Consider the following 26439-nt stretch of genomic DNA (forward strand, 5'->3'; position numbering starts at 1 on the left):
AGAGAGCGATTGATTTGACGTTGCAAGAATCTCAAATAGAAAGCTTTGCAAGTTATGGGATTAACCAATTGAATTGTGGGACTTTATATAGTGATCTTTGAATCTTTCCCTCTGTGAGCAGGTAATTTTAGTTTCCATTTTTATATTCTAAGTTGTATTTACTTTCCTTTTTTTATAGTTTTCCTAACTTCTTTCCTATATTGTTAGCATTTCCTGCACAGACAAGTTTATATAAAAACACCTCACGTGTTAAAAGTGTCATGCTTATCCTTAACTAGTCTCAATGTTGCTCACTTTTACATTTTCTGTCAACATACAAAGCCCAAAGTATTTTCAGTTCCGTTGAAGTTTAGGAGAAAAAGATAGATATCTTGAACTTGATGATCAGTTCAAGCGTAAGAATGATGTCTATGGCAATCCCTTTCCCGTGAAAAGTAGGAGGAATTGTGATAGTTGCGATCTGTAAAACAAGGGTAAGTTTCAGATGACGGGGTTTAAACTGAACATCGACACAATTTGAAGAAATAAAAAAAAATCATATGAACTATTCTTGAATAAGCATACCTCGGGACGACTGATGTCTTGATTTCTCCAAATGCCCCCCCGCAGAATATTGTGCATTCAACATAGAAATTGAAGATTGAGAAAATTTGATATGACGCAAGTTCATAAATCCAATTTTGACAATGTGGGTGTTTTTAGCTTGATGCTCCATTCTGAAATTGGTACTTAGGTGGTGAGGGGTAAATTTAAATGATATTCAAACAAGACACAACAAACTTCACACACTATAGACCTTGACAAAATACTCTTATGACTAGTCAATTGTCAAACATGAATTATCACAACCAAGAACGTACACAAAGCATACCAAGATGTACCTGCAAGCCTAGAGAATTACTAGTGACAACCTAGGCACTCAGAAAGACTCGTCAATCTAGGCATCCCATGTGCTAGCAACTATGGTGAAAATATGTGAAGACATCATAATCAAGTAAACACCAAACAACATAAAATGATGACTAGTCAACCGCAAGAACACAAACCCAAAAATACATGAACATCATGCGATGACTAGTCAACTGTCAAGAACACAAACCCAGAAAATTACAGAGATGCAAACAAAAATTGTTCACCCAAAAAACCACTATTAGGAAAAACTGGGGGTCATCAACCGACCAGGCAATCCACTAAGCAAAAAGATTCTTACAAAGAAACACTAGCAAGCTCAAGAAATCCTAGGTCTATTTAGGAAGATGAGCTATACCTCCTTTGTGCAATCTTCTTCTCCAGCTTAGCAAAACCAGCAGCTCTAAGTTGAGGCAATTTCCCCAGTAGAATTCCATCACTTCACGAATTATCCTAAATGTGGGGAAATTGCCTCACCTTCAAATGCTACTATAAAGAATTCTACTGGGTTAATTCGAGTATTCTAAAACTATAAATACCTAAATCTGCAGCTTCCCCTCGATAAATAAATAAACTATGGTGAGACCAGGAGAAGGGATCACACATAGAAGAGATACACTCAAGATCCTCATTTCATTGGGAGTCATGCACATGGAAATGTCACCTTTGGGGTTGATATGAACGCTGCTCCAGAAGTGGTGCTCAGCCCAGCACCATTCTCAATCGTAGGAGAAGTGCCCCATCTTCTTTTTTATTCTAATGGCTTAAGTACATGCACTCCACCATCTGTAAGTCCTTGTGCAAACTATTTTTAACGCCACGCGGCTATACTATTTTTAAGAAAAAGAAATACCGTAGTATAGCCAAATTAGTCATTATCAACTGATGCTCTTTTTTTATTTTTTATCAGGAAAGTGATTCTTTATCAGGAGTTACAAACTTATGGAAAGCACACTGAAAATCTATATCGACAAGGATGGAAACAAGCCCATCTTCCATCAACCAATACTCAAGGGGTTATATGCTTCAGAGGGATGGTTATTGAAACTGATGCAGGGATATAAGCGCTTTATTGTGAAGGATCCACGAAAGGCGCATCTGTTTTATAGGCCATTTAGTTCACGGATGCTAGAGTACACTCTATATGTACGCAACTCTCACAACCGTACAAACCTATGCCAATTTTTGAAGGAATATTCTGAAAAAATTGCAGCAAAGTATCCTTACTGGAACAGAACTGGTGGAGCAGATCATTTTCTTGTTGCTTGCCATGACTGGGCATGCTATCCATGCATCTTTCCTTGTCCTTGATTTTGCTTGGGTGACTAATGTCTTCTTTGTTATTTTGATCAGATACAAAGAGAGTAGAATGAGATTCCAAAATGGTTTTGAGATTCATGACCTAAGCTTTCACTTTCAAATGAATCTTATCATATTGGCCCATATGAATACCAAATCTTATCATACTGTATAAATAGAATTTTCCAGAAGTATAGCCAGAATAGAATTTTCATAAAAGTATAGCCGTTCGGCGGTACTCTAGAATTTTTCAAAGGTAGAGCCGATCGGCTATACCCAATTAATTAGCATCCCACACCTGCAGAATATTGAAAAATCATAACTGACATTGAACTTGAACCTGCACAATCACTTTAGAATTAGTTAAGCCAGAGATCAAACCTTAATGACCCTATCCTAGGCGGGTCTAGGCGGCGCTAGGAGGGTCTAGGAGGATCTAGGCGGGTCTGGGTGGCGCAAGGAGGGTCTGTGCGGCGCTAGGCGGGTCTAGGCGGCGCTAGGCGGGTCTGGGTGCCAGGGTGGGTCTGTCGTATTTTTTCCAGGTACGTGTGCCATTTTCTTCGTTGAAGCCGATATTTCGAGCAAGAACTGTATCAGATGCACCACCTTTTGAACCCAGCAATATTGCGTCATTGCAGGCACAGTTCTGCAGCCACTATATTTTAGTCTATTCTTTCACTTCATTTTCTTCTATGTTTATTGATGGGATTCAAAATATAGCAAGTTTGAATTTGATGGGAAACTGAATCCTACTTTTTTGGAAGGGGCATTTAAGCTCCCATTATCAAGCATACGAGCATATCTAAAAGAGACTATTACTCCCAGGTTTCACTTTCTTTTCATTTTGTTGGATTATCTTCTTAACGACTAAACATAATTGATCTGCTGTGTGCATTTTCTGTTTTAGTCTTTAAAGAATCTCTTTGCTTGTGTTCCTTGTAGGCTCGTGCGCGGAGGTTTTGCAGGAATTACCCGACCTGACAGGCCTGGACTTGATCTAAGTAAACAACCTCCTGCTGTTCGCTTAAACAAGGAATTGGATTTTATCCTGACATTCAAGTTGAAGGTTTCATACTAATTCAGTGCAAGCTGTTTGATATTTTTATATATAATCAGTTTATCAAAATAGAACTTCTTAGCTCTTTTCTGTTCTTTTTCTTTTTCTGGGTCAGATTTAGCTCTTTCGATTTTGTACATTGATAAGTTTTGGAGCAGGAGGAGGATTTAATACGGGAAAGTGGAATACCATATACAATTGTGAGGCCTTGTGCATTAACTGAGGAGCCTGCCGGAGCAAATCTCATTTTTGACCAAGGAGACAATATAACGGTATATAATCAAATAGAAGATCACTATTCTCTCTTTGTTGTATGCCTGTGATGACATGCATTGCTCTCTTTCCCTTATAATAGGAATAATATCTGAATGTTATGATTTTTAGTATTTATATATATATATATATATGCAATGCAGGGTAAGATATCAAGAGAGGAAGTTGCTCATATTTGTGTTGGTGCGTTGGAAAGCCCCTATGCGTCTGGCGAGACATTTGAGGTCACAGGCCGACTTATGTCCCTTAATTGTGTGCTGTGTGCTGTGGCTGTATTTTGCTATTTTTGGAAGTTAAAAGCTTTTGCAGATTCTGAGATGCTTATAAACTCATTTGCAGGTTAAAAGTGTTGTGCCATTTACAGTGGACCCTCAAAATCCACCCCCCGAGAAGGACTACAATGTTTACTTTAAAACTTTGAAAGATGGAATTACAGGAAAGGAAATCCTCGAACAAGATCCTGTACCAGTGTAATGTTTTGCATACATAGAGCTCTAATTTCAACCTTGACTCTGTAAGTATAATGGAGCTTAATATACTTCCATTTTCATCTGAGATAATTCTCTCAGCAATGAGTCAATGACTAATGAGAAGAAAATCTGTCAACATATATATATATATATTAATTCTCTCTCTCTCTCTCTCTCTCTCTCTCTCTCATTGCAGGTGTACATACTCGTAGCAGATGAAAAGCAGAGGCTTCTACGGGAACATACATAAGCGACTAAGATTATAAAGTTCTGTAGGACAAATCTACGTGACTTAAAATGTTTCACCTGAGATGATAGGTTCTCACTTTCAAAAGGCTATAGCCTTGATCATGATGAGGTCCAAATCTCCTGATTATGTATAGAGGTTTGAAATTTTATTTCAATTCAGCTGTATAATGTTATTTTCTTTTCTACGTATGAGTAGCTTATATAATGTTTTCTAATGATTTTAAAAATATACATACATAAATTATTGTACATGTGTTTGGCCTTGAATGTTAAGTTAAAGACATTGGCAGAATCATGGCTTGTAACCATTTCTATGGTAGCGCAGCACACACGGTTTGCAGCCTCGGCATAAAAGTGAAGATGGAGATCAATGGCACAGTTTTATATCAAATCAAGAAGGAAATTCCAATGCTGCGGCTTATAAAACTAAGAAGGGTTCATAGAGCAAGCACTTTCTGTACACTACAGGCAGATTGTAGAAGCTTACAGGAAATTGGACTATGATTAGCTATCAGGGTTATTGTAGGTCAATTTTTCATTAAGACATTAGCCATAGTAATCAAGGCTCACGACCAATAGAGCAAGTATTCTGGCATTAAGTATACAAGTTCAATGTAAACCAAGAGTAATTTGACCCAATTAGTGCGCGAGATTCATTTTGGAATGAAAAAGTGGTAAATCAATGGGGCTGACAATAAAGAAACAGTTAAAAGTAGTGTTCTTAAAGTAAATTATTAATCAGAGTTAAAGAAATAGAAAAACTGAGGTTTAAACATATAAAACCACAACCGATCACCGTCAACACTATGCTTGGCCTTGTTGTGTGACTCAAGTTCAGACCTGGAAACATCAACATAACACGAACATTAAAAAAAAATGATAAAATAGAAAAAGTATTTTCAGAACTTTAACTTGCTCACCACCACCACCAGCCTTTTGTGCTCATTGTTTGGGCTAATCATCACCTATAGTAGCAGTCTTACCACCATCATCCTCGTCTCCACCATCACATTTCTACAATCACATAGGCAATTTATATATGCGTGATTACCAACACCTAGTCAAACTATTGAAGCTTCTCTTGCATGAAGTTCAAGGACAGAAACAGAGAGACTATATTGGTTAAAAGAAAGAGAGTCTAAAACCAACAGCTTTTTGTGAAGGCCTGAGGCAAGCAACACCTAAGTGACTAAGTAAACCACAATTCTAGAGAAATGCATTTTAAAAAAAGCATTCTCCACTTACGGATAAATGAAATGATTTCAATGTGAATCGTCAAATGCAACCAGGGAATCAGTTTCCTTTCCTATGAAGTTATAAACTATCTGAATACTACATTGATCCGTTTTAACTTGGCTGCTTGTGATAAGTTACTTCTGTTAGTCACTAGTTCATTGCTTATAGCCTTAAAGGCACAGTGACATGCACAGATATAGACTTGCACATTCATACCTGGGAATCAGAGCCCGACGATACAAGCACATTAAGAACATGAGAAAAGGCAAGGCCTGTTATGCTTTTTTGATGACCTTTTAGCTTGGTTTTAACCTGTGAGAGGAGCAGCCAGATTGTAAGCAATCCCATTTTCCAGATATTCATCACAAACTGACAAATTTAAGCTCGGTGAACAGAGACCTCATCAACCCGAACATTGTAAATTTGGATGGAAGAAATATTGGTGGGTAGATTGAAAAATCTGATTTTTTTTTTTTTTTCCTAATTTTCAATAGGTGTGTGCAAAGTAGATGGTGGAGTAAGCATTTTGAAGGATGGTACAGAAGCACCACTGTCATCTTAGATTGTCTTATGCATGGCACTTCAAAAGTTTCATAGATGATGCGTATTCCGTATCTTATCTTAAATTAATCAACCAGTACGCTAGATATGTCGAATGAGAGAAATGCTCAGAGGAAACAACCTACCTTAAATGTCATCATATTGAAAAGGGATATTTTCCCCCCTGAAGCAGACATAACATATGAGTCCTTCTTTGAAAGTGCAAAGCATCGAACAGCATCTTCAGGGTTTGTATCGCTTATATCATTGGTCGTCAATATTCAACTTGCAGGTTGCCACAATTGTGGTACAGTACTAGCTGTGGCCTACTAGAAACAAACATTTTAGTAAATGGCAAGCTTAAGGATACATAAAAAGTTACAAAATGCAACCATCTCTGTTAGGAATTCTAATACCTTAGTCGTGTTTCGTTCGTTTCTTTGCCATTTCCAGAGCTTGCTGTATGATAATGCCAATACAAGGTTTTTCCACAACATTGCTCTTTATCCATCTGCAAGGTGTAGCATGGATGATGCACAAAGAAAAGAAAAGAAAAGAAAACATAAAATATATGAACCTAAAAATTTACAGATAAATAAACCTGACTCGTGTATCTCAATTTAACACTGGCACGAGTGGGTCAAACACCCATTTCCACAAGCAGAAAAAAAGTTCTACAGGATGTTCTCAGTGTTAGAATGCTCAAGCACGTTATATAAGTATGCATATAAAGTATATAAGACCATAAATAAGGTTTGCATAGCCCATCTTAGTGAATAATTAGTATTTAAATATTTAAATATATATTATTTTTATTCAATAATATGTGAGTATTTTTTGAATAATACGTGAATTTTGTGTGTATTATTGAAAATTTTGTAGGAATTAGGTACCAAGCTAATATAATAGCTCCACTGCACTAGATGGTTGGACCTGTTAAGGAACTGTGTTCAATTTTGTTATCATATATCTGTCTAGTCTATTCTTGTATATTCCTATTGCTGGTATGTCATGCTATATACTTTAGGAATGGGGAGCACACATTGCTTAGCTCATTTGTCTATATGCTTATTCTGGGTAAAGAAAATTATTTTTCTTGGACTTTGTTCTTCTCCCCGGTTCAATCCACATTTAGCGTTGTGGCGCCTATAGTTATGGGAACTTTGATTTTTCAGGCCTCTTTAGCAATCACGGTCCCTTAGGCTAAGCCCACGTGTTCAGGAGTATAGCCGTGCGGCTATACTATTTTTAAGAACAATTAGGAAAACTAAGTACAGCCGCGCGGCTATACTATATACACATAAAGACCCGCCCAAGGCCTAAGCCCACATGTCAAAGAAATAAGGACACACGAATACAATCGAACTGCTATACCTTTTTTTAAAAAAATTCAAAAAATAGTATAGCCAGGCGGCTATATATATAAAATTAGTTACAATTTGTTAAGTAATATGATTTATGAAGTTAATTAAAATATTTAATACTAATTATTCAATAAAGAAATAATAATTAAAATATAATTGTAGCTAACTAGAAAATCACCAGTACACATTGTAATAGCTGTGTTTGTATATACTAATCATTGGTGCAAATCACCGCGATTCATTGTCATACGAATGTGGGGGGTGATATTACATTTACTTTTGCCTTTTCGTTTTGTCGGGGTGAGTTCAGGCCAAGCTCGCAGCAGCAAAAGAAAAGTTCGGGAGAGATATTTGTGTTTTTGAAACGTCAGCTGCTTCTTCTTCGCAAACTGAAGAGCCTATTACTGGTACGAAGCAATTCAGCTTATAGCTTTTTATATTTTGGATTATCTGTGGAAGCAAGCACATTGAGATGCCTGATAGAAATTTTTTTTGGTCTCATAACTTAAAATGAAATATTCACAATGGAGACACCCTTCTCTATGATTATGGGGTTGCCCGTCTGGGGGGACGGCAAAGGAATCACTACTTTTACCTAAAAATTATTTCACTAATGTAATCATATGTATCTTTTGATTGTAAATTGCAATGGCTAATGTGAAATGTTTGATTATTGTAATGTCATGTCCAGCAGATGATGCTTCAGATGCCAAGTCAGGTCCCTTCCTTCAGGGAGAGATCATGTCTTTGAAAGGTTTGGAACTCCTCACTAAGCATGCAGAGCCTGTTGAGTCTGCACCAGAAACGATACGAGAGGCATCACCTCCTGTCGTTCAAGAGAAGAAGCCTGCAGAGAAAAAACCTGTTAAGCCAAAGTGGGGTCATGTTGAGCGGGTATCGAGTCGTCTATGGAGTCATGTCGGAAATTGCCAACAAATAGAAAATAAATGTTTTCAACTAGGAATATCATTTAAAGAAATATTTTCTTTATCTACTACTGGGGGTTAAAAAAGCATTAAAATTTAACCTGGAAAATAAAAACCTATAAACTATAAAAAAAAGCCCAGACCTGCCTAGGCCGCCTAATAAAATTTGCACAATATACAATTAGGAGATGTTTAGATTACCTCTGCAGAAAATTCTGAGGCTAACACTCCGTCTGAAGTGATTAAAACATCACTTTGAGCTAAAAGTTTTGCATCCTTCTGCCTACTTTGTCCATAATGAACATATACGGATAAAGTTGCGCATGAGTTTCAATCTCTGCCTGACAACAAACTCAAATGTTTATATTAACTCCCAAATATAGAATACTTATCACTGTGCACGTAACACTCTGATATTGGCACAAGTACCAACTTTCAGAGCAGGTGCAAGTATGCAGAACTACAATTGGTGTTCTTCAAAGTGACAAAAACTACCTGATAATCCATGTCCTGAATGAGCAAGAAGGAGTGCTATTGTCATAATGGTCTTCCCCAAGCCCATAGAATCAGCCAGAATCTTCAAATGCACGATAAAAGCAATACAATCAACACATAAAAATAAAGTTTGAAAAAATATTTAATTAAGGTTTGAGCCAACTTGAGACATACTCCTCCTATGGCCATTTGAAGTGTGCTTGGAAATTCTGTTGTTGCATCCCCAGAAAACGCATTCAAATAGATAACACGGTCTCTCCTATATGCAAAACACCCCAATAAATATTGAATCATAAGGTAGCATAATCCAAGGTTAACAGCCCAACATACTTGTCTGCAAGACGATATGCCTCCCAACAAGGGTGAAGAGTCATTGCTCCCTCATCGATGCATTGTCCTTTTTCCAGTTGGATCATCCAATGGAGAGCCTGCTTCTGGTATGGACGAAGTTCACACTGAAGTGTGCTTGGAGGATCCATTTCCTGAAATACAGTACTTCCTTGTTGATTTTTCAGCTCTATGCAGGAGCAAGCTCCATGCATGTAAAAAGATGCTTGCATAAGTCACAATACCTCTAGCTGAGAGCTGTCTCCAACACCAACAATGTTATCAAGGTCAGCATCTGAAATGGACTCCTCATTTTCAACTTCACCTCCATTTCTATTGGCAAGTGGCATTGGGGCACAAAGCCCAGAACTATCCTGTTCAGGTAAAATTACGCATTTAAATCCTGAGAACATAATTATGGCGGGTCATGTCAGAAAGTTAGGCGTCATAGAGTCAATGTCGATGGCAATGTCTGTACTGTCATGGTAACCACTTTGGTTCTTGAGGTAATGTCTTTTTCCTTTATCTACTGCAGCTGAAGCATGGAAATTCTCTTATGAAATTCTGTAATCTTTGCAATATAGGCATATGCAATTTATAAGCACAAAGACGTTAAATTAAAGTACACACAGATTGCTAAACAATAAGAAGGTCTTGTCAGTGCTAATGCTATGATTACTAAACAATTTTGACAGTTGTAAAATCCAAAATATCCCAATCCCAAGAAGTGGACATGAACATTTAGATCTTTATTCATTTAATTTTTTGTTTTCGTTTTGGAAATTGCAATACGTTTTGAAGGTTCAATCCTTCTGTATTTAGTTTGTTTAAAAAAAACAATTCACATGTAAAAACAGTAGAGAGGTAAAAGACAGAAATAAAATGGAATTCTGTTCTTTTTTGGCAACCTTGATGTTCCTGAATCTTCCCGTTCTCCTCTATTCTAGATGTGTTCATTTGTTCTAGATGCTTGCAAAGATAGGGTATATCATTTGTTGTTAGGCTATGTTCCTGCGTAATATGATGGCCCTTTTTGCATCTTTTGGGTCTTGGAAAAATGTCAGTAATCTGTTTGCTTATCTTTAGGTTTTCTTGGGCTGTAACAGGATCGATGGAGATTTAAATTTTCCTGATAACTATGTTCCATTTACGTATCTTGTTTAGGATATATTAGTGTACTTAATGTATTTTTTTTGTTCTGTAACTTGTTTCAATTTTTTTTCCACTTATGTTGTTTCAGATTTCATGAAGGCTTGCTTTCCAGTGAGCAAGGTGTCTACATTGCAGAGTCTATCGCTGCTAAGAACATGAAACAAGCGAAGAGCCGTTTTCGGATGCCACAGTACCAATCGGTTTCTCTTTTATTCATTTTAGACTAATTGTTTTACAAACTTATTCTGCAAAAGTAGAGCCAGCCAATGGTTGTACAGGTGAAAGGGAAACTGGGAGGTCTACAAAGAAACCTGGTGAGTTATTGTTGCATCTGTTTTTCCACTGGAAATTTCTTTTTGTTTTTTACTTTATGAATTTATTAGCAGCATTACAATCATTTTGATGTGGTAGATAAAGGAAGGACTGCAAAAGAGGAGGCATCCAAACGTGAGAAGGTCCGAGAAATACACAAAAATCTACCTTCCATGCTTTAATCACTGAGGAAATGACCACTGCGAATATTTGAAGAGAATAGTCGCGGCTGTATTATTTACTTATTATATTTAAATCGTACAGCCGGGCGGCTATACGCATTAAATATTATATTCATATCGTACAGCCGTGCGGCTATACGATATAAATAGAATATTTGAACATGTAGCCGAGCGGCTATACACTATAAATAGAAACTTTTAGAAGTACAGCTGCGCGGCTATACCCTTTAAATAGAATATTTTCACAGTATTGCCACGCGCCTATATGCTTTAAATAGAAAGTATAGCCGAGCGGCTATACGATTTAAATAGAATATTATAACAGTATGGCCGCTCGGCTAGACTCTATAAATAGAAAATTTCACAGTATTTTCGTTTAAGTTTTTTTAAACAGAGTCTAGCCAGCCGGCTGTAATATTTTTTAAAAAATAAAAAAAGCGTATCGCCGCGCGGCTATACTATTTAAAAATAAATAAAAATCCGAGTATAACTGCGCGGCTATACTGTTTAATTTCAAAAAATTAGTCACGCCGAGTATAGCCGCACGGCTATAGTATTTATTTTTAAAAAATTAGCAAAACCGGGTCGGCTATACTCTTTCTTTACAAAAATTTTAAAACCGTGTATAGCCGTGCGGCTATACTACACTGTTCTTAAAAAAAAACCATAGTATAGCCGAACGGCGATACTCTTTAAATACATATTTAGAAGCTATAGACATGCGGCTATATTATTTAATTAAAAAATATATATAATTAATGTAAATTGTTTAATATATATTATGTTTATTCAATAATATGTGAGAATTTTATGTATAATACTTGAATTTGTGTGTATTATTGAAAATTTTATATAAAAAAAATACTTGTATTAAACATGAAAAATATGTACGTACATGTATAATATGCGTATTGCACGTTTGCCTTTTAAAAAAAAGTGAACTTTACCAAGTCTTTAACACATGTACAGAACACAAATGTATTATTGAATATCAAATGAAGACAATAGAGACTTGGGTAATGGCCTAATACTATTAGTCCTCCAGATTAATCGGAACGTCATCCTCCAAATTCTAAGGCGAGGGTGTCTTGGGAAAGAATTCTTCATTTGGATATGACTTCTGGAAAAGCTGTCAAGGGCAAACATTGACCAAATTTCGTAAGGGTTAACATCAAGGGATATATAATAACAAAAAGTTAAGCTTAATGAAACAACACATGATGTCAGTAAAGAGATAATAATACCAGCACAGTTGCATCTAACAGATCATTGTAGCAAAGATTTCCATCTGGCATGGGAGTTGAAATAACATAATCACGTTGATCCTGAAATTAATGTAAATCAGAAAAGATATCACATCTCATATCTACATCACAATTTATGCCCCGTATACAAAAACCACAACATGGTTTCACCAAAGAAATCCTAATGTCTATCAAGAGAAGGTAACAGAGAGAGAGATATATATATATATATATGTACTCATTAAATAATATATTTAAAGAGTATAGCTGCTCGGTTATACTTTTTAAAAAAAATTTCCTAGATTTTTCTTTGTCGATAAGAGTAGTTTAGAGCATTATTCATTACTATTAGGCCATTATCCGAGTCTCTATTATCCCCTTTTGATTTTTCACTTATTACACATATAAAGAATTTAGCATTTTCCTGTTTAATATTGGTATTATACACATAAGTAAACTTATTACCGAGGGTAGTTTCTGGCTTTAACCCTACAATATTTCTGGCAACATCAATAGGATCAACGTTTGCAAGACTGCACACAGGGGAAAACAAATTATTAGAATACCCTTAGCTTAGACCAGAATCATCCATCCTTTGATAAAAATATGCATATAATCTTTTAACCCAACTACCAAGACTAGGACCAAATATTTACACACAGAATGCATCTAACATAGTCCAACTCCAACCAACACACAGAATACAGATTGCTTTCAAAAATAAACACAAAGAAAATTTGAAAGCATAAGCACTTAAAAATTGATACGTAAGTACTTACAAATGCAGTTGCCTTCCCCTTGCTGTTTCGATAGCCTCTGGATCTGCAAAACGTAATCAAACCAGTGAACACTACCTAAAGTTTATTCCAAAGAAAGCTTAATCATTTTCACAAGGAAACTCACACTAAATAGTAAACAAGACTGCAAAATAGAGTTATAAATTGACAAAATGGAAAGAATCATCTAAACCTGTTTGAAGAGGACCTAAGAAGCTGCCACCGATACCAACAGCTATATTATCTTGCATCTCTTTGGGAGCTTTTGATTTACTCTTTTTGCCCATCTTATGGTACTGAGAATTGACAAAATGTATTTGCAGAGATGCCAAACCCACCAGGAAAAAAGAAATCTAAAAAAAAAAAAACGCCATTCAACCTTTTGAAAAATCGGCCGCCTAGGCGGGCTAGGCAGCTCTCTCTCTCTTTTTTTTCAAAAAAAATAAATAGTATAGCCTATTTAAGTTTCATAATTGCAATAGACCCGCTAGGAAAAAAGAAATCTTTATAAAAAACATGCCATTCAAGTTTTCAAAAAATGGGCCGCCTAGGCGGTTCCTTTTTTTTAATTTTAATAAATTAATAAATTAATTTTTATAAATAAAATAAATAGTATATATATTTAAGTTTCATAATTGCAATTTTGTCTGAAGGTACTCTATCTTTCAGAAAAAGAAAAATAAATAATTCAATATGAGGTCTCTCAAATCTGAGACTGATTTATAGTTTTTCTCTGCCTATGCACTGGGAGCATATAAGCATGGGAATATCTAATATTTAAGTTTCAGATTTCAGCATTAAAATGTTTTGGTAGCTTCTCATTATATCAAGGCTGTTCTGCACAAATGGAGGTGATGCCATTTTGGTGTTAGCATCAAACGGCATTCATGGCCACAGGACCTTAATTCTAGTGGAGTGGTAAAGAATGACATGTTTTATAATTCTTTCCTATTAGATTTCTCCTCTCTTTCCTTTCGAATTGAAACCGAAGCGACAGTTGGTCATTTGATTCTGATGATATTGATTGAACGCAGGCAACTCCCAAGGTTCACCCCAATTTATGGAAACCAAGGAGTGGCTTAGAGCTGATGAACAATGATTTCACAATTGAGCCTGCATATTTTACAATTGATTTCAAGAAAGATAAGGTTCTTTTTGAAAATTCTGCAAGCTAAGTATTCTTCAACTGGTCACACTATCTCTAGGAGGTTTTCCCTTAGGAATGACCGTCCGGTAGTTGCAACATCACAAATGTAAAACAGAGATGATAGGCCTGCCACCTTTTTGGCTTTGACCTGCAATCATCTCCTGATTCGCTTTTATATGTGTTGTTGCATAAGGAACCTGTTGTGTCAAACTTTTCACATGGGCACCCTACCATCCTCGCCAAAACAAAACCGAGCATGGCACATCATTGTGCTGGGGTGTTTTTGTGTGCCTTGCAAATTCTCCTTTGCCTAGAGAAAACGAACCATCAACGTAACTAACAGAGGGGATAAAAGATCAAGAGTCCTGAAAATTCCAAGAAACGGATCTCCTTGTAGAAAGGTCCTACTGCTGAAGCTGCAAAATGCATACATCATGTGAGTAACTTGCATATCAGATGTAAATATCAAACAATTTGGCATGCAAAGCAAGGCACAAAGTAAATGAAATCAGCAAAAGACAATGTCCATGGATGCATCTAACAAAACATTAGCTTATTTGTTTTGGTTGTCAAATGGCTGCAGCATTCCTAAGTTATTACACACATTTGGCTCTTTACAGATCAGGTCAGTATTAAAATTCCATTACTGATTTCGGTTCATCATCATATCACATTAGTCCCACCAGTTTTAACTCAAAGTTTATTCTCAAGTCTCCATTAAGGTTGCACCAAATATCAGTTTGTATATTTGTTTATCCAAAAGGATCCAAAAATCTGCTTCAAATATTTGTTTTGTAGACACGTTCATATAATTCCAAATGTATATACTTGTATAAAATACCTATGTAATTTGAATATGAACTGTATGCCATACGACTAATTGCATTGAAAAGCCAATCAAAGGATTTAGAAGAAATAACCAGATTCAAAATTAAATCTTTCTAAACCTCAAACAGTATTTCTTTGGTCTATAGGATTAACTTCTCGTAACCGGCATTGGTAAAGCAGGGCAATTTCTACTCTTATCAAACTCATGAGATCAGAAGTCACTACCAACACCTCAACTACAGAGGGACTTATTTTCAATTAAGAAAAACCTATATTGCCAAAAGACAAAATTATGAATAAAGATGCTTAATATTTTATTAACACAACAAAGAATCATAATTTCTTATAAACTCTAACTCTGAGCCTGCATTCTATACGAATAACTAACACTGCATTCTATAATGCATTAAGTCACCAAACATACATGCCAGCTAAAAAACAGGAGAAAAAAAAAAGTAAATCTTACTGCTTGTTAGATTTCTCCTCTCTTTCCTTTTGAAATTGAAATCAGAGTGATAGTTGGTCAATTGATTCTGATGATATTGATTGAATGCGGGCAACTCTCAAGGTTCACCCTAATTTATGGAAACCAAGGAGTGGCTTAGAGCTGATGAACAATGACCTTCCCAGCACCAACCCTGAAGAAGAGGCTATGTCCTGCTTCTCTTTGATTTGTCCAACCCTGGAAACCAAGGTTCACCCCTCCCTCATTTCCTCACTGTTTAAAATGGCATCCGCACGATAATAACGTCCGAACGTCCGCATAGGAGAAGAACTGATAAATATAAGTAGAGAATCTGTGGTGTTCCTGATTCTTCCATGGTGCTATAGTTGCACAAACTCAAATTGACCCTGTTTGATTTTGCCTTATCCACAATCAAATAATCAGAAGGTTTGAGAAATGGTGCAAAACAATTGTTGATTTATCAAATGCCCATGATCCAACTCAGGTGGCATTGGGGTTGGATGGGGAAGGGGTAGAGCCCAGGTTCAAGTCTTGTTGTAAGCTAAGTAGTTGATTTACTGATTGGGTTTAGGTACTTGTTATCTGATAATTGTAACAGAACTCGTTTTAGATTGATGCTATTTTGAGATGGTCTGAAACTTTTACTTTGGAATTCAACAAATTAGTGACTTCAATTGATTCAAACGACTAGATAATCCTAAGTTAACCAAATTTCAATATTCATGAGAAAAGGAATGATGTGAATGATTTTCTTTCGTTTTTTCATGTCAGTAGGTTGTTGTCTGGAATATGGAAACACTCCAAACTGAAAGCACACCAGAGGGGCACTCCTTGATAATTACTGATGTTCGATTTAGACCAAATTCAACTCAGTTGGCAACTTCTTCATTTGACACAACTGTGCGACTTTGGGATGCTGTTGAAGTAAATTCTGTGCTTCCATTTCTGTTTCATTTTTAATGTTGCCAAATGCATTTTCCATAAACAATTTTTGGTTTCCCTTCCTCTGGTTTTGATTTATTCTCAATTAAATATCTGGACCCCGACTGAAATAATTATTCAAAATAGTTGGCAACATCTTCATTTTTTTTTATGCTTGTTCATGAATGCTTATTCTCTCTCAAAGGAATCATAGTTTTGTTTCAATATAATTTTGAGGTTGTCTAACAGGATAGTTCTATTGATGACATGCATAAGGACCTGTCTCTTTTGACTTCTGCTTTCATTATTTTATAGCTTCTACTTCTGTAAAAAAGCTCCCTGATTTGCTTCAATTATATTTAATATTTCTTAGGATGTCTAGAAATAGAAACATATCCCTGGCATGAGGCTAGCTTTCTTTCTTTACCGACAGGACCCATAAATTGCCTTCAGCAGGAAAGCTGAAAGGTGATCAACTTAAAAACAGCTGCAAACATGCAACAAGCTAGGCAGTATACACTTTCAGTAAGCATAAGCAAACATTCTGCACAGCCGCATATCTCATGTTAATTACTTTAAAAACTAGACAAAACAACAACTATATAACAAAAGCTCATCCTAAGAACAACAAACACCACACACGCACACACAGCAAATATCAAATTCCAAGAGACTGAATAGGCAAACATACATGGTAAACAATGACCCAAAAAGCTGTCTAAGTGTGGCACCAGCACCAATAAAACCAAATAATCTTGAACCTGACTGCATACAGAACAAGTCAAATAATCTTTCCCCCTGACGCGTTCCCTGTCAAGAAAGAAATAAAGAACAAATTTCATTCAAAATATTAGGTAGCTTGATTTATTTATTTACTTATGAACAATTTAGCCAATCACGTTCTGCAGTTATGGAGCAGTTGATGCAAATGAGATAATGATTTTGATGCAAAAAGAGATGATTCCTCTTGCCCAGACCAGATTACTCTTATTAACTCATTGCTATTCCGAGTGAGGTGCATGATCCCAAGCAAGCTTACTCACTTCCGGAACGGAACGGGAACAGGAAGGTCCATGAGCCATGCATACGGGAGGAGGGCTCTTTTGTCTGTCTTTCGTTTTCCTTGTCAAACCCTAAGTCTAACCCGAGCTGTCTCCTCTCTCTCGCTCAGACATAACCCGCGACCTATCTTCTTCTTCAATCCTCATATCTCTCTCTTGCTCATAGCATCATCATCATCTCATTTTTCCGAGTCAGACCCGCCCAGACATGCCCAGGCAGCCTAGGCAGGAGCCCAGCGCCTAGGTGCCATCTAGGCCGATTTTTGGAACACTGACTGGTTAAATGAGTAGGCAGCTGAAACAAAATGCCTTGATAACAATGTTGAAGCCATAGCTTAACATGTGAATCTAAAATCATTAAAACATGAGAAATACAAGAGCCACCATAGAAACCTTTTGGGCGGCCGCCTAGGCCAATTTTTCAAACATCGCTGGTTAAATGAGCAGGCACTCTGAAACAAAATGCCTTGATAACAATGTTGAAGCCATAGCTTAACATGTGAATCTAAAATCATCAAAACAGGAGAAATAAAAGAGCCACCATAAAAACCCTTTGGGCAGCCGCCTAGCGCCTAGGCCGATTTTTCAAACACTAGCTGGTTAAATGAGCAGGCACTCTGAAACAAAATGGCTTGATAACAATGTTGAAGTCGTAGCTTAACATGTTTGGTCAGCAGTGTCCTTCCGCCTAGGCCGATTTTTCGAACACTGCCTGAATTACATCAATGCTTTAACAGTTTATTAGCCATACCTACTTATGCTGTGTTTCTGAGACAGCATGGTGATCAGTGGCAGAAAGACTACCCTCTTTAACCAACCTGGGAGACTTTTGAAGCTTCTCCCTTTTATAGCGGCGCCATGCTGTTTGCAAAACACAAGCTACCCTTGGTTCCCATTGTGCAAAACAAAGCTGTTACTGGCGGACCTATTAAGGCGTAAGGAGGTGCAGCCCTCGCCGGAAAATCTCTTGCAGCTGCATCTGAGGCTGCCTGAGGCGCAGTTCTTGTGAAGACGATGACCACTGCGCCCTAGTTTTCTTTTTGATAATTCCAAATGAAACGACGCCCGTTTTGAATTTGGGGAATGAAATCCTTTTAATGAAACGGTGTGTTTTGTGACTTGAAAACATTTTATTTTAATCTTATTAATGAAATCCTTTTATTGAATTCCTATTATATCCCCATGAATTCAAGCCCAAATTGGACTTGCTGAGTTGATATCCCCGTGACATTTGATTCAAAGCATGGTTAGTTTTGTGATTGTATCAAAATTTATATATGGCATTACTTTCTTTAGTTGATATTGCCGGATTAGTTTTTTTACTCTTTTTTTTGTTGTTGCCAACTTCTTTAGTTTAATAATATGTTATTAAGTAATATTCTAGCCTTTTTTTAATTATTTTGATTAGTAATATCATGGACCTATGCCGGCCAACATCATCAGGAGAAGTCTCATTCGGAAAATGTTTGCCAGCGTAAGTCTCAACCGACAAAATCATTCGTCGGGAGTGGTTTATTTTATTTTATTTGAAATTAGTTTCTTTACTCTCTTTTTTTTTTGCCAACTATTTTTGTTTAATATATGTAATTAAGTAAGATCTTACCATTTTTTAATTACTTTAATTAATTATTATTATTTAGTTAATATTTAAATATTTTAATGATTTCATAAATTACTTAAATATTCGAATATATTTAAGGGCAAATATGAGATTATAAATCTATATTTTTCCTACACATAAATCCATATTTTTATTCTTGGTGATATATTTAAAGAGTATAGCCGCACGGCTATACACTATAAATATTCTATTTTAAAGGTCTAGCCGCCTTATCTGCTTTTGTCTGTTGGCCATATATCCTTTACTCCTGTCCCTTCTCTTTGTAAATTTAATTTAATTGTCTCAGAAAAACAAATGTGATAGTTTTTTGTATCATAATAGGTTTACCATGAGTAGCCGAATTTATATCTTTTACAAATCTGAGAGGCAATTTGCTCCAATTCTATATTATCGTTGGTGTGGTCATCAATAGCTGATTTGATACAAATCTCACTGATTATGTTTTGCAGCAGAAACTTGATCCCGGGTACAATGTAACAATGTGATGCAAACGTTACTAAATAAATACATAAAACAATCTATACAAAGAAATTGTAAAGGGATAATCCAGAGGATTCCTATGATTTGAAATAACTTTACTACCATTAAATCCTAACAATATCAAAACTACATTTGGATTGGATTGGATGTGCTAACTTCTTTCGATCCTTCCTGTGAACCAACCCGCCTTTAGAGGCAGCTTGCAAAAATAACGACCCTGCACAGCCCAAGCTCTGACCGTTCTTGGATTCAACTCGGCAGAAATTCAAATTTTGTCGGCTTAATTACAAATTAGCATCAATCAACCTCCCTCGAAGTCCTGCAACTTGGAAGAAGCATCTCGTCTCATCTTTCTGGGTTTAAACATTTCCATATGAGGATCTCTTAGTGCTCAAACCCATCCGAAAAAGTGACATAAATAACCAGTTAATAATTTTCTCCAATGCTTTCAAGTAAAAAGCATCTTTAGTTCCTCTATGCGAGCAGTTCGAACTTCTTGGTCAGTCAAAGCACCCGAAATGAGTCGCTGCTTACGTGCTTGTACTGCTTCCATTTTCTCCTCAACCGTTCCCTGCCATCCATGAACATCCAAGTAATAAAACACCAATCAGAAGGGTGAATGTCGTCACATTCATGGGTGATGATGCCCTTTGAAATTCCAAAACTTTGTAAGAGCCACCCGACCCAGTCCATTATAAAGAAATAAGACATTAAAATTTATCAGATAAGAAAACGAACCTTCATGATAAACCGCCTGATCATCACCCTTTTTGTTTGACCAATACGATGAATACGCATGACAGCTTGTTCCTCCACAGCTGGATTCCACCATGGATCCTACAAACATGGCATTACAACAATTGTAAGTTTACCCCATCACAAGTTTATCTTCAAAATCTCAATTGTATGTATACCAAGACAAAGGCATTTGATGCTGCCGTTAGATTTATTCCAACTCCTCCTGCCTTCAGTGACATCAGTAACACCTGATACAACAACCAAGCTCCAACGGTTACATCTAAACTGTTTACTAGAATAAAAAAATACACACCAGGAACAAAAACTAAACAAAATAGAATACGATGAAGTCAGCAGTCAAAACCAGAATGTCACTATCTTCTGAAAACTGTTTTAACACTTGTTCACGCTGCTGTTGATTCAGCGTCCCATCAAGGCGAAGAAATGGAATGTTACTCCTAGTTGGAAATTAAAAAAATATTAATCAAACTCTCGAGCAGCAAATTACCAGGATAATATAACTCAAACACAAACAGCATATGGTGGAAAGAGGAGAATTATATCCCTTGCTTCATTACATCACATGTACTGTCCTTGCTTCAGCATAGTCATGCACTCACACAACTAATGTACTTTTTAAAAAAATTTAAAAATCTGGTAATTTTTACCGAGAAAGAGGGATCTGCAAGAGGTCCAGAAAAGCTGTCCACTGGCTGAAGACAATGCTCTTTGAGCCTGACAAGCGAAGAGATTCAAGTTCACGCAGAAGAATATTAACTTTGGATGATTCCACCCAGTTTTTCTCAACATCAACCTGGAATCGACTCTCAGTTGGTGCTGTAATAAGATCTTGCTTACTCATGTTCTTCCTGTAATGAGAAACTGTTAAACTCTAAGACTAAAATAGTGACTTTCAATATAAAAGCTTCACGAAGAACAGAAAATAAACCTTGGCTTGAGATAAATTGAGATACTAAGGTAATACTTGAATATACCTACACACAGGACATAAACCAGAAGTTGAATTCCGCCAACTTGCCAAGAGACATTCACGGCATAAGCGGTGAGCACAAGGTGTCAACACCGCATCTTCAAAGGCTTCAAGACATATTGGACACTCTACATGTTCCCCCTTACGCATTTCTTCTACAACTTCTTGAACATAAGCCCGTGAAGGCAGATCTTTGGCTTCCCCTTCCAAAGAGTTCTGGCTGCCTTTAAGGAAACGCCTAGCTAGCTTATTCAGGTCAGAAAATTCTTGTGTATCACCTCGACTGAACAAATCAAACAAGCCTAACGCTTAGTTGTATGAACTTGAGACATTTTCCACTCTGCATTTTTACTCATTTACCGTAAATCCCAAAAAAAAAAAAAAAAAAAAAAAAAAAAAAAAAAAAAAAAGAGGTGGGGTGGGGGTGGGGGGTGGTTAACACACACCTCATCACAAGAAACGGATGATCACAACATTGGCGAAGACGTAAAAGTAACTCCAATATGGATGCATAATTATGAAGAACCCGTCCTTGCTCCACAAATTGATCAAACTTCACCTGATAAATAAAATAGACTTGTTAATGATACTGCATTATACAATAGATCAAAAGAACCAGCAATCAGGGAAATTCGAATATACCTTTGATCTTTTAAAGAGGGCCTCATAGAAGTCTTTTTCAGCTTCTGTGAGTTCACAGTAAATCACCTGAATATCAGCTGGGGGAAGGACTAAAATTGGCCTGCAACAAACAAAAAGCTTTAGGATCCAAAAAGAAAATTTGAAATGAATAACGTTCTTGGGCCGTTAATTCACCTGCCATCGCGATCTGTGCTAAACTTGGTTCTCCTTAACATGATTGGCTTTAAGATGGATTGAACCAAATTCAACCCTCTCTCATCACCCTCCTCAAAAGGTTTTTGGATGAGTTTATTCCACCTGAATTATATAGGGAGTAGATAAATCAGACAGTATTCATGCTACAACTCAAAGGGGAAGAATCAGAGATAAATTAAAGTTTGTGTCCACATACAATTGTGAGATTCTAAAACTTTGACAAATGATTCAAATTTCAAATCTTTGCATCCCCATCACACTACATATGTTCCATTTGGAAAAGGAAAATAGAACTCACCATGCCCAGTTTCCCCAAGGTTCAACCCTTAAAAATCGAAGAAGACTGTAAATGTCCTCCAGGTTGTTCTACGGCAACAAAATTAAATGTCAAGAAACATAACAAAATGAACCTCTAAAAATTAATAAAATCTCCTATCTCAAAGAATAAAATATTCATCCCAATACAGATAGCCGCATTAAAAAAATCAGGGTTTTTACTATGCTATGAAGACAGTAAATAGCCTCCTTCAAGGAATTGAGAATGTTGGGAGAGATTATCCCTTTACTTGAAACTTAGAAACATAATAAAACATACAGTGACTTTACTTCTCACAAAAGGAAGAACTTTCTAGAACCACACGATGTCTTCACATAAATTTCTGATAAAATACTTCACCTGTATTGGTGTGCCAGTAAGACACCATCGACGACCAGCAACTAAAGCAGCAGCAGCAACAGAAATTTGGCTCTTAGAGGATTTTATGGTATGCGCCTCATCAAGAACCACTCTAAACCAACTAACCGAGTAAAGTCCCCCATTGTCCTTAGGATTCTAGATGTAGGGAGAGAGTGGGGAAAGTATAAAGAAAGAAAGAAAGATGCACAAATTCATCTTCTGTAAAGAAATGTATAACTAATAAAATTTGCACAATATACAAATAGGAGATGTTTAGATTACCTCTACAGAAAATTCTGAGGCTAACACTCCGTATGAAGTGATTACAACATCACTTTGAGCTAAAAGTTTTGCATCCTTCTGCCTACTTTGTCCATAATGAACATATACCGATAAAGATCCAGGTTGCGCATGAGTTTCAATCTCTGCCTGACAACAAACTCAAATGTTTATATTAACTCCCAAATATAGAATCCTTATCACTGTGCACGTAACACTCTGATACTGGCGCAAGTACCAACTTTCAGAGCAGGTGTAAGTATGCAGAACTACAATTGGTGTTCTTCAAAGTGACAAAAACTACCTTCCACTGGCCTAGAAGAGTCATAGGGCATATAATCAAACTGCCACCATCTGCAAGGGTGTTTTTTCGCTTCATAAACTTATCAAATCCTGAAAAGCTTGTGACCTTCTTTGGTAGGCTTGATGGGGAATGGTCTGAAATGTCACTAATTTCAATATCTTCACTGGAGGACTGGCTTGTGGGGTGACTACCTGATAATCCATGTCCTGAATGAGCAAGAAGGAGTGCTATTGTCATAATGGTCTTCCCCAAGCCCATAGAATCAGCCAGAATCTTCAAATGCACAATAAAGGCAATACAATCAACACATAAAAATAAAGTTTGAAAAAATATTTAATTAAGGTTTGAGCCAACTTGAGACATACTCCTCCTCTGGCCATTTGAAGTGTGCTTGGAAATTCTGTTGTTGCATCCCCAGAAAACGCATTCAAATAGATAACACAGTCTCTCCTATATGCAAAACACCCCAATAAATATTGAATCATAAGGTAGCATAATCCAAGGTTAACAGCCCAACATACTTGTCTGCAAGACGATATGCCTCCCAACAAGGGTGAAGAGTCATTGCTCCCTCATCGATGCATTGTCCTTTTTCCAGTTGGATCATCCAATGGAGAGCCTGCTTCTGGTATGGACGAAGTTCACACTGAAGTGTGCTTGGAGGATCCATTTCCTGAAATACAATACTTCCTTATTGATTTTTCAGCTCTATGCAGGAGCAAGCTCCATGCATGTAAAAAGATGCTTGCATAAGTCACAATACCTCTAGCTGAGAGCTGTCTCCAACACCAACAATGTTATCAAGGTCAGCATCTGAAATGGACTCCTCATTTTCAACTTCACCTCCATTTCTACCAGGGTTTTTAGGCTTATTGGCAAGTGGCATTGGGGCACAAAGCCCAGAACTGTCCTGTTCAGGTAAAATTACGCAATGGAATCCTGAGAACACAATTAGAATAGATAACAGTAATTGTCGTGTCAAACCTTTGGGTCCAAAGGGCGCTTTCTCGTATACAAGTCACTGGGAGTGAATTCTGCCTGTTAAAAAAATAAAGGAATGACAACATCACCACCTCTGAACAAAAAGAAAGAAGTTTAAAGCAATGCCATATACAGAATTTCCATAAGAGGGTCCACAAGTCATTATAAAAATGATCACCTTCTTGAAAGGAGTTAGGCCTAGCAACCGGAACAATGTTGGGAGAGGATGAACCACTGTTTCCTCTGTGGAGTTATTCGCTGCCTTAAGCGAGGTCTTGTTTTGCTTGAGGAACATTGAACTATTGATATACACGCTGAATCAACCCCATTAAAAAAATAAATCAAAGTCATTAACCATAAACATTACTCAACCAATACAAATCATGCAACAGTCCTAGAAAGGATTTGCATGCAAACTGTACTTCAGAACTGTCACTAATTTTCCAAATGGGCAGCTAATAAATTATTCAAAATATATTTCTTCACGAAGAGTATACCTTATTGACAAAACAATGGTGTCCATAATGCTCAAGATATCAGGAGCAGATTTGCAATGCCCCTCAATTCTAATCTTCTTATCCCTCACAATTGGCAATAGACACCGAGCCCATTCCTTAGGTATTCGACCAATCTACCAAAACCCATTAATTCAAACACAATAAATCAAATTATAAATAGCCAACCAATTACATCGCATTCCCAATTCTCCAAAAATTTACCTCTCCCGAATCTTTTGTTGAGAACCTCACAATCTCTGAACAAGCGGCCACCTGACGTCCCCTCCCAAAACCCTTGCCGGGAGACGGCGAAATCGAACTGCTCTTTAAAGGAAAAGTGAAATCCACTTCGTCTCCAGCCTTGATCCTCCTACCTCTACACGTTGATAGACCGGCCACTTCGCTGCAGCCCACAAACCACCACTCGCTCCCCACCAAGCTCTCACACCGAGCAACATCTTCAACAACGTCAACACCTGAATTACTGGGACATCTACCACCATTTCCTTCGTTCTCCAATGAGCAATTACTCTTCTGACCGCCATTCTGGTTCGAATTCACGACCTCGGAGCTCAAAAGTTTGGGCTTCTTTGGAAAACCTGATCTTTCTTTCGATTTGAAACTGGGCGTGTCGAAGATTATGTTGATTGCGGCGGTGACGTCGTTGTTGGCCATGTGCAGCGCTCTGATTATGTCCATGTCCGAGTATGCCGAGCCGACGATTGTTCGGACGGTAGACAACAGTTCCTCCGTAACCTTGTTCCCCATCGTGAAAATTTTTCGACAAACAAAAACCCTAACCCTAATTACACGTGTGCGAATTGAAGTTCGAGAGTGTAGGATTGAGTGTGAGACTCCTGCTGGGGCTGGTTTAGAATTAGCAATTAGGGTTTCAGAGAGGTCGGAGTTTTGCAAAACCCCAGTGCTAAGATGCGCGGCGGTACAAGATGGCAGAGGCTTAGTTTTAGCATAGTGTGTCTGCAACAGAAAAAGGCGCGAGTGAGATTGTAAAGACATGAGAAATGGCGGGGACGGTGATATATGAATTGCGGGATGGAGGCTTTTATCACACGCACGTGACGTGACACGTGTTCCGCATGTGATTGCATGTGGAAGGTCACATGTTAATTTAATAATGATTTTTCTTTTCATTTTAATTTTTTTAAGAGAAATTCACTATTATACCCAATATAGGGGCCCAAATTATAAAAATACCATATATGAAATGGACTTTAGAAACACACCTAAATCTCATTTACAATATAATAAAAAAACTTTTAACTTCTTATAAATTACAAAACTGCTATTAATTTCTTAAAACAAGCTCAACCCCAAAATCTCATAAAAATACCCAAAACACTTAATAGGGTATCAAAGTAATTTAATAATCAATATTAAATTCAATAAGGTCAGCTGTCATTTTTTAGGTTTTTTTTGGGTTTGTTTATAAAAATTCAATGGTGTATAGTTTATCTATAATATTAGTGCTAAGAATAGGTATATCACTAGATATCTCTTTTTTAAAATATAAAAAAGTGTGAATTTACCATATTATCCTCATTTAATTAATAATTTCAATTTTTTAATATTTGTATTAACCAATGGTATTTTTAGTATTTTGAATGTTTTACCATTTTGCCTTTTGCTTTACATATATAGATTTAACTTTCAATCCTAAACACAAAATATTTAATAAAATATGAGGAATTTTTATGAAATTCTTCAAATAATGAAACAATGAGAGAAACTTCATTGTCTCACGTTGTTGTATCTCTCTTATCATATACAAGTTATTTTCCTT

The 26439-nt window shown here is 36.8% G+C and overlaps 2 protein-coding genes across 2 annotated transcripts; one reads left to right on the top strand and one right to left on the bottom strand.

The window, feature by feature from the left end:
* LOC18782686 lies at positions 1852–4735 on the top strand. Its single transcript, XM_020560116.1, has 7 exons — positions 1852–2126; positions 2929–3033; positions 3151–3274; positions 3424–3537; positions 3682–3762; positions 3878–4052; positions 4205–4735. The coding sequence occupies exons 1-6, from the start codon at positions 1852–1854 to the stop codon at positions 4010–4012; spliced, it is 834 nt and encodes a 277-aa protein (XP_020415705.1). The 3' UTR covers positions 4013–4052; positions 4205–4735.
* Positions 19272–25847, bottom strand: LOC18784066 (putative SWI/SNF-related matrix-associated actin-dependent regulator of chromatin subfamily A member 3-like 2). Its single transcript, XM_007217018.2, has 20 exons — positions 24861–25847; positions 24639–24772; positions 24320–24455; positions 24145–24198; positions 23924–24070; positions 23682–23833; positions 23526–23610; positions 23161–23433; positions 22860–23006; positions 22578–22733; positions 22200–22267; positions 21881–22003; positions 21707–21806; positions 21511–21623; positions 21069–21347; positions 20742–20942; positions 20438–20531; positions 20250–20321; positions 20074–20172; positions 19272–19906 (listed from the first exon to the last, which is right to left on the bottom strand). Exons 1-20 carry the CDS (start codon positions 25788–25790, stop codon positions 19784–19786), a joined length of 3486 nt encoding a protein of 1161 aa, XP_007217080.2. The 5' UTR covers positions 25791–25847; the 3' UTR covers positions 19272–19783.

This window comes from Prunus persica, chromosome G3 (assembly GCF_000346465.2).
Source record: "Prunus persica cultivar Lovell chromosome G3, Prunus_persica_NCBIv2, whole genome shotgun sequence".
NCBI lineage: Eukaryota > Viridiplantae > Streptophyta > Magnoliopsida > Rosales > Rosaceae > Prunus > Prunus persica.